We start from the raw sequence: 14890 nt of genomic DNA, 5'->3' as shown, positions 1-14890 counted from the left end.
GAAAACAGTTGGTGAGCCTATATTGAATTTGTACATTGAAGTACATTTGTTGATGTGATGCATTATAGAAACCGTCTTCTTTGTCCGAATAAAAAACTGCGAATATATTCGAGGAAGTTCAGAAGGCGCGTTTTAACCTTTCCCTCGTGTGACGTTCCGCTCCACGAACCGGGGAGCATCTAACGGGCAAAGATGGCTAGAAGAAAAGAATATATTGTTCCCATAGGCTAATTGTTGTTTTTTCCCAAAGAAATTTAGCAAATAATTGACTACACCACACAATATCGTTATTGCAATATTCTAAATTTTTTTGGGAATTGGCAGGAAAAGGGTCAGTCCTGCAGTGTACAAATAGAATTCTTCTGGTTGCTGCTGTGCTGAAGCTATGTCTGCTTGCGTGTTCTTGCTGTATATACTAAATTCGACTCCGTGGCAGACTTGTTCATTATATTGAAAGGCGCGATTGCAATTACCAGGTGGCTTAAGTTTAATTTGTTTCAAGCGCGTTTAACACGTGCCTGAATTGCAGCGAGAATAACAACAGGGCCAAGAGAGGTCGAGCGACTAAGAGAGTAGACAAGTCTAGCCTGTCGAAGGATTACGAAAATGAGCGTTTTATAACAAAGTGTTAGAAAAAATGTGTTGTCCAGCAGGATGCCAGAAAGCCTGTGGGAGCTCCGGCAGGAAAGCTTAACACCGTCTGCAGTCTTCGGTCCGTATGTGTTGCAAATGTGTAAAGAATTGAGTAGGGAAACATGCGTGTTGCTACAGTCCCCCCACGACTACACAAAGTTCATGGCCTTGTTCTTAGACAACCATGTTTTAATGCAAACCAAACAGAAACAAGTCCTATAAAAACAACAGGTATTATATACAGTTTTGTTTTAAAAAAAACTAACTTGATGTATTTATAAAGGTTGGGTTTTATGTTTTACTTAAGTGGGCTACCCAAACATACACTTTGGCAATATATTGGTGTAGCCTGCTAAGAGCAAGAATTGCACAAAACATTTTAAAGCAACAATATTTCACACTAATTTGGGGGATTTTAAGATTGGATCGAACCGATGTTAACATCAAATGTATACATCCTGTTCCTGTGCTATGCAATCTTCAGAACTACAAATTTATATCACAACTTTCAAGACGAGAGAATAATGGAAGATTTTGAGAATATGTAAAACAACATATATATAGATACAGTAAGTAGTAACTTGGTGTTTAGCATGCTACCTTGCAGATACATGACAATATATATTCTTTACATACAATGCTGTGGTTATGGAAGTCATAGTTTCATAAGGATTGTTTTTTCTTCAAACTAAGAACTTATAAATATATATGCATTTACTGTAGACAGAGTAAGAACATGTGCATTGTAAAACACATCATCTTCTCTGAAGAAAACAGCCATTCTTGTTGGTATTCTTTTGCAATAGAACAAAGTAAAACTCAAATATAAGGCGATTTACTTAAAAATCATAAATTGTCTTTTGGTACCAGTACCGGTAGAGTTTTAGGTTTTAAAAAAAAATTTCTCAAAGTTGTTGTATTTCTGTCATGGCCTACAAGTACTTTATCTTGTTTGATTTAACTTCTGTCCTCTACACTTGGGCAGAATTCCGGTTATTCAACAGGAATCGGATCAATCTAAAACGGTCCCCAAAGTTTACATTCCCGTAAACTAATGTAATTTCAATTACTATTAGCTATTCCCTTACATATAAACAAAAACTTGTTCCAGACGGTTACGGCATAGCACTGCAGTCCACAGCTTTGCGGATGTAAATTCACATTTGCAAACATTTTATATGCAACGAACACTTGACGCATGAACAGCGAACTCTTGTTTATTTTTCACACCTATTATTTTCATAATAAACAACCACAATGTCATTTACTATTTCAAACTGACCGTACACCAATGCTAGCAAACCAGAAAGTTGGACCTTCCAAGATGGCGGCTGCGCCAATCAAATTGCTTCAACTTTGAGCGGAGTTGCGCCACCTAGTGTTCATAGATGTCAGTGGTATAGGTGTTCAAAAAACGCTATTGTAATGTGATCTACATGTTCTAAGCCTATTCTACACCAATTTTTTAAAAATCCTATGGCCCGGAACATTATTTAATTGGCACTTGTATGCATCGCCATAAATACGCGAATGCTGGGATTCACACAGCGTGACCGTAGTCAAACCAATTTCGTTGCGATATACTTTATAGGTGTTCCAAAAACGCTATTGTAATGTGATCTACATGTTCTAAGCCTATTCTATACCAATTTTTAAAATATCCTATGGCCCGGAACATTATTAAATTGGCACTTGTATGCATCGCCATAAATACGCGAATGCTGGGATTCACACAGCGTGAGCGCAGTCAAACCCATTTCGTTGCGATATACTTTATAGGTGTTCAGAAAACGCTATTGTAATGTGATCTACATGTTCTAAGCCTATTCTACAGCAATTTTTAAAAAATTCTATGTCCAGGAACATTATTAAATTGGCACTTGTATGCAGCGCCGGAAATACGCGAATGCTGGGATTCACACAGCGTGACCGCAGTCAAACCCATTTCGTTGCGATATACTTTATAGGTGTTCAAAAATTGCAATTATAAAGTATAGATATTGTTTTGCAAATATTGGAGACCTTGCTGATTGAAATGTTTGTTATTACAACTCATTTTTGTTTTTTTCGTGAGTTAATGCTTATTTTGGGTGAACACAATGGTTTAAAGACGTGTTCACTCATGCGTGAAATAATTTCGGTCTTAACCAATTTCCATTTCGCCGAAATGACGGTGGTGTGTGTACCCATAGTATACTCTTACTATGGTGTACCCGGCCTTAAGGGTGAAATCAGCCAAGCGTGAATTCTCGCTGTATGGAAACTCTGCTGAAAGTGCGCCGTTACGCATGAGTGAAATGAAAAATGCATTCGGTTAAATGCGATTTTGGTGTTTTTTTAAGGGGCTAAAAAACCCATTAAATAGAACAAAATTTAAAACGTTTTTTAAGAAACAAGAAATTTGGTCCCTTTTCTTTTGAAATATGTGGATGATTTTGAATAAATCGTGTCCCATCATTTTTTACGGCGATTTGCTGTCTACTGCCTTTTGGGTCAAAATATGAACAAATAATTGCGCGAACCGGGAGGCGATCTATGGCCTACTGAAAACCATCAAATTTGCTATAAGTAACCTTAATGGCATTGTGCTTCTCCCAAACGGCAAAGTCATCTTTTACACAAGAAACGACGCGCAAGCCAAAATACTGGCAAAGATGATCACAGACTCCTCGTCGACGGTCTATGCTGCGGACCAAAGACGAGGAGAGAGTGGTCCTCAGTTATGTGCCACCCAAAATCAAACAGCAGCCAAACCAGGCACTACTGAGCCGCTATGCGCCAGTGTCGAGGGGTTGGCGGCTCTACGGCGGGTTTAAAATAAGTAATGGCAAAAGAGCCTTTATTATGAAGAGGTCTGTCCTTAAAAAGAACCTAATCCCACGGGAGCTCAAGCTCGGGGAACATTTGGTCTCGGCTTTCCACACATCACAGCCACCTCACTATGATCACTGCAAGGCGGACGGCCACAACAAGGCCGAATGCCACATCCTGGCCGAAAAAAAGAAGAAGAAAGAAACCATCAAATAGCAAATGGAGGAAGACTCCAACCCAACAGGAGACGAGAAGGAGAAAACATCCTCATCGGAAGAAGAGACCTCCTCCACAACCGCTACAACCACCACTACCACTGCTACAGCCGAAGAACGATCCTACATAACGCCCAAAAGAACTGCACCATCTTCTTATATGTATCCGCCTACATCACCAACTTATGTACCAACACCGCTCCGAAACCGACAAAAACTCCACCAGTTCCTGAAACAGTTCAACACATCGACCCAACTTTACTCCCACCAACAATCAGATACACCACCGACGACTCCGCAATTCTATCAACTTCAACACCGGTCAAACCAACAACAACAACAACAACAACACGGAATAAAAAGAGAAGGAAGAGCCCCTCACAGAGAAAACAATATTCAAAATGTTGTCGTGTAATATATCCTACCGATGAACATCTATATACATGTAAGTGTAAGGCAATCCACAGGAAGTGCCCCTGTAATAGATGGGCACCACAATCATCATACACTGGTAATCGCTGTCCCAACCCACAATGTGAGAGACTACACATACGCTGCCACTGCGGCTGCGTAACAGAGTTGATTGTATGTAACAATGCAATGGGTCATGCATGAGTGCCAGTGTTTTGGATGAATGAGGGCAAATGAACAGGCTGTTGCCAGGGCGATTTTTAGCGTGTTTGGGGACAGTTTTACTATGGTTTTTAGGGTTATTAGTCAGGCAGTAAATTGGTAGAGGGTGCTGTTGAACATGTAGCTGAAAAACTACCAAAATATTGAGGTGGATTTTGTGGAAAAATGAATCACAGAAAGTATGCTCAATTTGTGATTTTCTGTTAGTCCCGACCCTTGTCTAGGAATTCTGGTCAAAATTATATTCGAGATAGATACTTTAACCGCTCCCCCAGGGACATTATGTCCCTTGGACATTATTTTGACTAAAAAGGCAGAAAATATTGTAGGTTTGTTTTGTGAAAAAATGAATCACAGAAAGTACCCTCCATTTGCGATTAAGTGAAGCCACCAACCCTCCTCTACACAATTCATTATGAATTAGATGTATTGTAATTGTTTTTGGGCGTAACTCTCCTAGTGTTCAATCCTTTGTTTTCTACGCCGTCTCAGTTAGACGTTAACCCCTCTGTTGTTTACGCCTGTTGCTTTTGATTCGTGGCAGTTGTTTTTACGTTGCCAAATAATAAAAAAAAACATTGCTGTTTTAGTATTCTATGCTGTAACATTACCATTGCGTATTTTGAACACCTATAAAATATGACCTGAGTCAATTTTTAAACATTCTAAGGCCCGGAACATTATTAAATTGGCACAGCGCCCCAAATGCTCGCTGGGATTCACATATAACCGCGGTCAAACCCATTCCGTTGCAATATACTTCATAGGTTTTTTAAAATTGCCACTATATAGGTATAAATATTGTTTCAAAACTATTGCAGACCTTCTTGAATAAAACGTTTGTTATTACAACTTTTTTTTTTTTTTTAGTTAATATACATTTTGTGTAAACACATCAATTGAAGCTGTATTTATTCATGCATGTAATAATTTCGGTTCAAACAAATTTCCATTTCATTGTCGAAAACATAATGGAGGAGAAGGAAGTTTTTGGAAATGCAGAAAAATGGAAACCTTTGTCGTTTACGCACGTTCAGTATCTCGAAGGTTAGAAAAAGAATATGTCTTAACCGCAGAGTTGTGATTTTCTAAATAAAATTTGTCACTTAAAAAAGTAGTTCAAAGCACAAAGGCTCTTATCCTTACACTAAGAAAAGTCTTTGCTGGATAATTCACTTGGTTTATCCAAAAAAATATTCAAGTATTTCTACTTTAATCCTTCTAACCATAAAATTGCAATAGTCACGCACTAGCACCAGTTTGCAGAGCATGGCAGCTGCACACACAAGTTGTTGTTAAACTTTTTTTGGCATGCGAATGTCTAAACCAGTGTTTCTCAAACCTTTTTTTCTGCACCCCCCCCAAAATACCTTGGTCATTTAACAACTCCCAACAGAACAGACAAAAAACATAACGAATTTATTTGTTGCCTGTCAATTAATGCGATGGGTAAGGTTGGCGGAATGACACCAATTTCGTCTGATTTCTAATATTTTAATACCAATGTCTAGTTAAAACAAGTAAACCATACCACCGAAAATCCTAATTTCTGAATAGCGATGATTGAGCGTTAATTGGTGACTCACATAAAATTCATTGTGACATCAGAATCAATAACTTTTAGTTCAGCGTGCGAGAAAAGCCCTTTACGAAGTAGCATAAATTATACAAAGATTGGACTGAATCATTTGGGCCAGTGATTCCCAACCTTTTTGTGGTTGCGTACCACTTGGAGGTAAAACAATTTCGACGCGTACCACCTAATTGAGTGTTACAAAGTAACCTAGGGGATAAACTATCGAAAAAAAATCAGTTACGATATTTTTAATTCAAACTATACCCGCAAATTACGGAAAGGTGCTCATGTACCACCTGGAATGCGGTTGCGTACTACTAGTGGCACACGTACCACCGGTTGGGAAACACTGACTTACGCTATAAGAGAAAATATGCCCTGTCATCAAGCGCCAATCAATCCATCATTTATTACCTATCGCCCATTTGGTCTCCAGCGTAGGTTTTTCTGGTATCTGCGTACAAAACTTTTGCTGTCAGAAATAGATGTGATCATTTCAGAATAATAAATCTGAAAGATTTGAATAATAATATATTTCGATCCAAATTTTAATTTATCAGTAGGTGCTATTTTTGATTTCTTTTGCGGGAGAAAAAACTATGTTATTATATATTTTGCAGTGCTGGAGTTTGGTGCCATAAAAATTTTTTGCATTACAGGTGATATTTTCGGATTCATCCTTGCTTTGGCTAGTTTAACACCTATATTTACTTTGGTTGCATTTGCTACTCACATATATTTTAGAAGAGAAATTCACACAGTAAGTGTCTTGTACAGTTGTACAGTTGTACAGTTCGATGTTGGCATGCCTCATGTTCTGTTGTAATGACTTGCATATTAATTACTTCAGAGCATGGGCGTATCCAGGGGGGGTCCGGTTTATTTTAAGCCACCGTTTATGTGACGATTGGCGGGAACACTGGCATTCGATTCTCGACCACAATTAACCTTAGTTTACACCTAATAATCGGGGAATTCCCAAAAAAAATTGGACCCCCCCTTTAAAAATTCCTGGATACGCCTATGCCTCAGAGAAATAACACTTGTCTTCTTGCAGGTATTCTATCTAGCTGGATTGCTGTTGAATGAAATAGTTAACACATTTTTAAAACTGTATATATGTGAACTTCGGCCAAAAGCTACACATGAACAATACAGTGGTAAATATGGGTGGCCATCCGCACATTCACAGTTTATGGGCTTTTTCGTGACATACGGAGTTCTTTTCTGCTATATTCGGTGAGTTAAATTATACTGAGGTAGTTATGACTACTGTAGTATGAAAATAGACCAGAAATAATTTATAGCAATAATAATAGCATCAGAGTGGTATTTTCAGCGACTTTGACACGAATTCCATATGAAACCCCAACCCTCAACTAGGGATGTGCCAGATGGACAAAGATTCGGGTTCGTGCTAACCCGAATAAATAGGAAACATTATTCGCACGAACCCGAATATATTCGTGTGTAAGTAAGACATGAGCAATAGATCATGCGCGCATGTAGCCTATGTTCCTTGACGAACGATTGTTTTACTGTCATACGACAAAATAATTACATACAGTTGATTTCTGCAAAGTATAATAAACTTACAGAAACCAACAAGTCTACTATCGCACAGGTAAACAATGGCCGCTATACCGTTTTTTGGAAGAACGATACTTTGACTTAACATGACGTAATTGTGCCCTCAGATTGATCAAATATAATGTTAAACAACTCAGAGATTCAGTTCTTTTGTCGTCAAAGGCGTTTTAGTTATGCAAACCCGTGCCACGAATAGACTTACTTTGTTGGACCATAACTATGAAACTATGTTAGACCAAAGGGATTTCGCTGCAAAAGAAACGCTGTTATTGTTACATTTGTACATTCGTGGTGATTAACCGATGGCAAAAATGTCTACACTTGTTCTCGTAGCGCTCTGCTTCCATTGTTGATTATTCAAAAAAGCACTAAACCTCAGTTAGTGTATTACACAACCATATTATGCTCCAATAATTGTACACAAGCATACAAATCTTGTGTGTTATTCGCACGAATATTAAATCTGTGCTATTCGGCGAATAGATTCGGGTTCGCCTTGGCACATCCCTATCCTGAACCCAACTTATAGTTATCTCACTGACTTTGATTAAGGAATTGCAACAAATCTCACATGACACATAACAGTAATTCCAATCTGCTACAAAATTGTGGCTGGATCTGCTCATATGGAGAACAACTGACAGTGTTTACTTGTCTAATAAGTGTAACTATAAGTGTAATTTATTTGTGCTAAGTTGATTTTAAAAAAATCAGGGTTGTGAGTTTATTATATGTGGCTTTGTTTTATTCAAAGCAATAGTGTAATTTTCACTTTTAAGAAGAGTTTTACACCTTTTTTTAACCAGATGTGCCTATTAAGCAGCTTATGAATTTGCATAATTAACCCTATTATTAATGCCTAATACAACTGTTTGGTTGTGGTGCAGAAGAATTGTTTTTGTAGGTTTATGTATTTGATATGGAACTTTTTGTGAAAATATTTCCTATTCACACTATACCTTGTAACACTGCAAAGTTATACAAACTGCTTAAATGGCTATGCAATTGATTTTAAAATATATTTTTAGATTGCATGGGTATACAACATGGTTTGGTGTTGTTTGGAAGCATGGAATTACTGTACTTGGTCTCGTTGTCACTGGACTTGTATGTTATAGTCGCATATACTTGGTTTATCATACTTGGTCACAAGTACTGGCTGGAATTTTAATAGGATTTATATTGGGCAATATCTGGTTTTCTTTGACCCAGGTACATAATTATCAGTTAATATTTACTCCTTGAGTTTGTATGTCTTAAAACAGTGGTTCCCAACCTCAACTGACAGAAGATAAAAAAACGTTTTACAGCACCCATCTAGAAACCTGAAAGTGTCAGCTTTAAAATACATGTTATAAAAAATTCCAAAGACAACACGCAGAAAAAAGCTCATGGCACATTTCAAACTTAAAAAAGGTACCTTGGTTGGGAGCCACTGTCCCAAAAAACAAGGTCAATATTGGCCGAGCCCTGGATTTAGGTAAGGGTTAGTATCTGTGAAGACAATAGAACTGAAACGACCAATAACAGACACTGTGCAGTCATTTAAATGTAATTTTAGTTGGGCATAGAGTGCAGCAAACAAATTTTTTGTTGCAAAAGCATTGAGAGCCATTTACAAAACACAAATATTATTTGCAAACAGCTGCTGGTTTTGTTTTCTTGTCAACCACGAGTTTAAAAATATGCATGGTAGTATGTGAAAAGGGTGGATTTTCCTTGCCACAAACTCAGATCTTTGTCTAAGTCTTTAAATTTAGGTCTTGTTCACACAATATGTCAAGTTGTTTTGCAGGTACTTTTTTCTCGTTACTTCTCACTAATTGTTGAACATAGCATATGCAAATTCTTTATGATTCGCGACTCCACATTCATACCAAACGTCTTGACGTTTGAATATATAATTTCACGAAAGGAGGCAAGGTAGGCCAAATCATGTATATGAAAATATATCTAATTAACTAAATCTCTTTTTAACAGAATAAGATCCAAAACTGCAAGAAACAAGAACAGCTGAAAACACACCTACAAAATTACTCTACCTTTTTAAACAGGAACCTTTGCGCATTGCATCTAGAAAAAGTAATTAATAAAATGTTTGTGCTTATGTGTGGTGATTGTTCCTTATACAACAAAATATGCTTGGGCTGTAGTAAATTGTTTGATGCCAACATTATGAGGACCATTATCTCCACACAAATGTTTGTATGACTTACGCCAAGATTTTCCCGGACATGTCTGGGATTTTAGTCTTCAAAGAAGGACCAAAAATAAGTTTTAAATTGTCGTTCTTTTCAATATGTTTCATTTTGTTGCATCTCATATGTCAGTAAATTTACAAAATTATATGTATCCCTTTTTTTATTTTCCTTTGCAAAACATTCACTCTCCTGGGCATGGTTGCCTATACCAAACATCTAGAGATCGGACTAAATTTTTTCAACAATTTAAAAACAAGACATGTGTGGCTGTAAGTGAAGTAAGAATTTTGTCCTCGCAGGGAAATAGTTTTTTTCTCATTGCACAGCAGTGTTACAAACATACTTTTGCACCTCCTAAAATCCACCAAGTTTTAAACTTCCAGAAACATAACCATACACCAGTACTCCCAACAACACTGATTACTTCTATTGCAAAGGTAAATGAAATTTTTTATCATGAAACCAATTTAAGTCACAATTTAACAAGTTTTATTTTTTTACCATGAGCACATAAAAGTTTGAAACAATCACAATCATTTGTTAATATTATTCCTGGAGGAATGTGTTTGAATAATGTGAAGGATTGGTCACATGTTAAGCAGCATTACAGGTCGAATTAACAGACATTTAGATGAAATCCAGACTTTTAGCATTTTCCAGAAATGGGACTTAACCAGTAAGCTTGTGACAAGGATACTTAGTAAAACCTAGCTGATAGAAATATTTACAGATGTAAAATAGAATACAACATGTTATGTATATTTGCAAAATGAAAGTGTAAATTGCTATTGGACAAAGTTTGCAATTGACCAAGCATTTGGCGATATGAAAACTTTAATGTACATTTGTAAACTTTATATCAAACAAGGCCATGATTAAATCCCAACTACACCAAGCATTATGACAAAAAAGTCAAGAAATTTTTTATAGTTAGAAATCAGGACTATTTTTCAATGTTTATCTCAGCAACCAAATTAAAGATTATTCATAGCAAATCATCAACAATTTCATCATATTAAAATAAGTTATTTGACCTTTTTTCATGCATTTCCAAGTAGTTGGGCTCATAGTTGGCAAAGCAACTCACAATAAAGTTATATCACAGGAGATCAAAGGCCAATTACGATTTTGCACAATAGTATTAAAGGTACAAGTGCTCAATGTGAACCACAACATCCCCTAGAACCTCCGGGCGGGTTTGGTTGTGTTATGTCCAACTCTGGTCCTGGGCGATTCGTTCCGCCTTCACTTTTAGGTAATTTTTCAGCTGCATAACAATTTCTTGCCGTAAGCGTAAAGCCAACAAAAATCATAATATTTGTCAAATATTTAACACAACTTCAAAAATAAACAGACTCTTTATTTTTATATTCAACTGGATATAAATTACATTTTCTACCTTGCACAACTTTTAAAACCTAATATGTGGCCATCAAATTTTAGTTGGGTTTGCTATTTAAATTATCATATTGGATAAAATTCTTAAAATAAACTTACCGATTGCTAAAAATATGTCATTAACATGCATTGCTGTTTTTGCAGAAGTTTCCATAAACAATAGTCCATTTTCCTCGGAGTAAGCTGCAGCCTCCTAATATGCAAAGGCAGCATTGAAACACCTTACTGATTTATATGGAATTAAGGCCTCATTTACCACATGTGTCAACTGCCAACAGAAACATTGCATTACTTGTCTCGACTTGTTTTTCCAATATTTACTTTATTGTTTTCCAATTTTTACTTTATGGTTCAATAAAAATGACCTACCTCATGATCAACCATGCGCTTGTTAGCCAAATCAGCCTTATTTCCAGCAAGTGCAATAACTATATTTGGACTCGCTTGTCTTTGTAATTCTTTTACCCAAGTTTTGGCCCTTGCAAATGTATCCTAGAGAAAACATTACAAAACACACATGTTTGTTCAACATGAATATAATAATATTTAAACCAGAATAAAAAGCAAGGTATAAAAATTTTTGGAGCAATTACCAGACCGGAAAAGACTAGTGATGCACCAAAACAATATACTTATATAACACAAGTAAAGTTAAACATGTTTCACGAAAATTGTCATAATTGTTTTAGCTCATGGGAAACTACACATTTATTTATGGAATCATAAATTTTCGCGGTACCCATTTTGGGAATCATGTGCACTTTATGTGTTTGGAGGTTTTTTTTTTAGTTTCCGTAAAATACTCATTTTGCAGTAATTCATGGAAAATGCAATTTATCATGTTTATCTTGTTTACCATTACTGCCTATTCCACACATGTCATTTCAAATACAAGAAGTAGGAGTATATATTTTAGTCCAGTGCGACCCTCTTGAGAAATTTGTCATTTATGTTCATGTTATATTGTTCTAACAAATTCAACAATACCCTTTGCAACTTTTTAATACATATGCAATAAGAATGTACTATGTAGCTCAGAATTGTTTAAATATGATTAAGGCATCTTAAGTTTACTTCCATGATATTCACCCAGTATGCTTCAACTTTTGAAAAAGCTGCTGTTGTGATAAAATTACGAAGTATCGTCACAAGTAAGCAAGTTAGATTTTTAAAAAAGTTTTACTTTGTGTATGTATGTTTGCAAGCTTTTTTTGTAACTAGCACATATAATTGAATCATTACTGAAATAAAGGCAACCCGCTTTTGCTGCATTAATGTTTTAGGTCGAAAAACACCATGGATCACATTTTGGCAATCCATGACAACTGCATGTTGTACAGGGTTATTTGCACTTCGTTGATGCAGAAAGCACATACTTTTCCCAGATAAGCTTGGAAAAAAAGTTAAAATAAGTTTGTAGCATAAATTTGAGCTAAAAAACTAACAATTGAACCAGAAGGATAAGATTTGACTAATCTTTTTACAAAATACAAGAAAACCACCAGTTTAACAGTATAATATGAAATTTCTCTGGAATAACCAACTTACCTGATTAGTAATGTCATACACAACAATAGCTGCTTGCGCTCCTCTGTAGTACATTGGTGCTAAGCTGTGGTATCTCTCTTGACCAGCAGTATCCCATATTTCAAACTTCACTGTGGTGTCTTGAAGGCACACCGTTTGTGTGAGGAAGGCAGCTGTGTACAAAAATATAATTTTGTATCTTGTTGAAGTTAACAGCTGTATTTTATATTTTCATACACAATAAAAGTAAAAACTTTTCACAAATACTTTTACAATGAAATGATAAATCAAGTTTGAAATCTGCAACACCTTATCCTACACATTTCCAACTAATCACCACCCACAGTCATTATTATGGAGAATTTCATCAAGATAATAAACCTTTGGTCTTGGTTAACCACTGCTTATAGAACGAAGGAGAATAAAACCAAATAACTCTACTTGTTGTTTTATGCAAATAGTGGAAGGTAAAGAATCACCCATGATAAGATTTAAAAAAGACATTATGCTATCCACCATATAACTTTGGTTTAGTTAAAATGAAAAAGTGTGTTATGGTGCAAAACAGGCATTGCCAAATTACTGGAAAATGAGAAAAATGCTATGTTGCTAATGTATAAGCATAAGTTTAATTATTTACATAGTTTGAAAAAAGGGCACAGCCAAGCACAAGACCGCAACTTATTTTATAGGCAGAAAAAGCTGCAGCTTGAGGTGGCTGGCGAGGTTGAGGGGTGCTGCGCTGCATTGAATGAGCAAGATATTACAGAGGTAAAGGTTTAGTTTTTATCAGGGAAGCAATCTAAAACATGTGAAAGTTTGCAATATTATGTTGTTTCTTTGGAGTGTCTGCTTCACTTATACATGGAGTTGGACCACTAATCACCACTACCTTGATTTACTTCAAACTATAATTTTATACAAAAAAATTCTACCACTCATGCAAAACACAAATTACCTCCAATAGTGGATTCTTGATATTCATGAAACTGGCCCTTTACAAATCTTAATACCAAACTGCTTTTGCCCACTGCTGACTCACCAAGAAGCACCAGTTTGAATTGACAAATTTTACCTTGTGCAGCACTGTTAGTTGCACGCTGTGCAGCCATTATGTATCTTTTGAGAACTGTTGGTCAGCAATTATTAACTGTTTTTATTTGTCTACTGATATACCTAATCACAAAACAACAAGCAGATTTGTTTCTGTAAAACATATAACAGTGGGTGTAACAAAGTCCATGAAAACTCTTTGATCACATTTAGTCTTGTTCTGTAGATGTGATTCTTTAGCACAAATGTTTTGCCATACAGCATTTCTCAAATCCTGTAAACCCTGTTGTGGCTTGTTTTTTAAACTTTGACCCTTTCTTCAATTTTTTGGACAATTCAAATTTTTACATCCTTTTTTTGATGGCTCACAGTTCTTCTACTGGTAAGAGATGCATTATGAGTTATTCCATAATTAAGCCAGAGTATGAAATAATTTCTGAAGGTGAACATTTTCATCTTTATACAATGTATATATTGTTCATCTGCTTTCAATAAACATTCTATGTATTATATAAATGATGGTAAAGTGATACAATATTTGCACAAACACAACTTTAAGAAACAAAAAGAAATTATGATATTCATAAACCAACTGCTGTGATTACATTTACATGGAGTTATCAGGGTGGTACAACTTTAGATGCTATGTGTGCCTTAAGCCTAATTCTATCTTGGCAAAACATATTCCAGCAAACGTTCAAAAAAACCTACTACCAGTTAATTTGTTTTGTTTGTATGTAGAAATCTCAAATAGAAATGAGATGCTATGATCCAAGTTTCTTATTGCAGTGTAAATGACAATGGAACAAGTGCTTAAATTCATAGCTACGATGAAGCGTCAGTATTGAGATCACTGTTGACTGTATAAGTCATTCTGGAGTTGTATATGTAACCTAATAATATATGAATAATTTTTCTGTAGGCCTGCCGTATGATTGTAGAAAAAGGGTGACATTTTTTGTAATCTGGTATGTACATATAATGTTTCACAATAAACCCCAACCTTACTGTGGGATCAACAGCAGTTTACGCCAATAGGCTAAACTACAAGCTTGCTAAATTTTCAGCATGTATCAAAAAATGGGTTTTCCGTGGCATATTGCCATTAACACCTATTTTTATAATCTTTAAAATTAACAAATGACACCTCTTGCTACTAAGCTTTAAGCTATTCAATGGTAAAGCATTAACGCAAAACATGCTATAATGCCATCACAGGACAGCTAATGTTTATATTAAAGTAAACAGAGAAG

At 35.9% G+C, this 14890-nt stretch overlaps 2 protein-coding genes across 2 annotated transcripts; one reads left to right on the top strand and one right to left on the bottom strand.

Annotated features, from left to right (window-relative positions):
• Positions 1–5257: 5257 nt before the first annotated feature.
• Positions 5258–11419, top strand: LOC145913213 (dolichyldiphosphatase 1-like). Its single transcript, XM_083000791.1, has 7 exons — positions 5258–5339; positions 6528–6628; positions 6926–7107; positions 8487–8670; positions 9254–9381; positions 9439–9540; positions 11202–11419. The coding sequence occupies exons 1-6, from the start codon at positions 5264–5266 to the stop codon at positions 9473–9475; spliced, it is 708 nt and encodes a 235-aa protein (XP_082856917.1). The 5' UTR covers positions 5258–5263; the 3' UTR covers positions 9476–9540; positions 11202–11419.
• LOC145913214 (ras-related protein Rab-5C-like) lies at positions 9547–13811 on the bottom strand. Its single transcript, XM_083000792.1, has 5 exons — positions 13543–13811; positions 12606–12757; positions 11427–11549; positions 11157–11250; positions 9547–10926 (listed from the first exon to the last, which is right to left on the bottom strand). Exons 1-5 carry the CDS (start codon positions 13694–13696, stop codon positions 10817–10819), a joined length of 633 nt encoding a protein of 210 aa, XP_082856918.1. The 5' UTR covers positions 13697–13811; the 3' UTR covers positions 9547–10816.
• Between the last annotated feature and the right edge of the window lie 1079 nt (positions 13812–14890).

The sequence above is a fragment of the Ascidia mentula genome, chromosome 9, assembly GCF_947561715.1.
Source record: "Ascidia mentula chromosome 9, kaAscMent1.1, whole genome shotgun sequence".
Taxonomy (NCBI): domain Eukaryota; kingdom Metazoa; phylum Chordata; class Ascidiacea; order Phlebobranchia; family Ascidiidae; genus Ascidia; species Ascidia mentula.
This window is presented reverse-complemented; position numbering and strand designations above follow the sequence as displayed.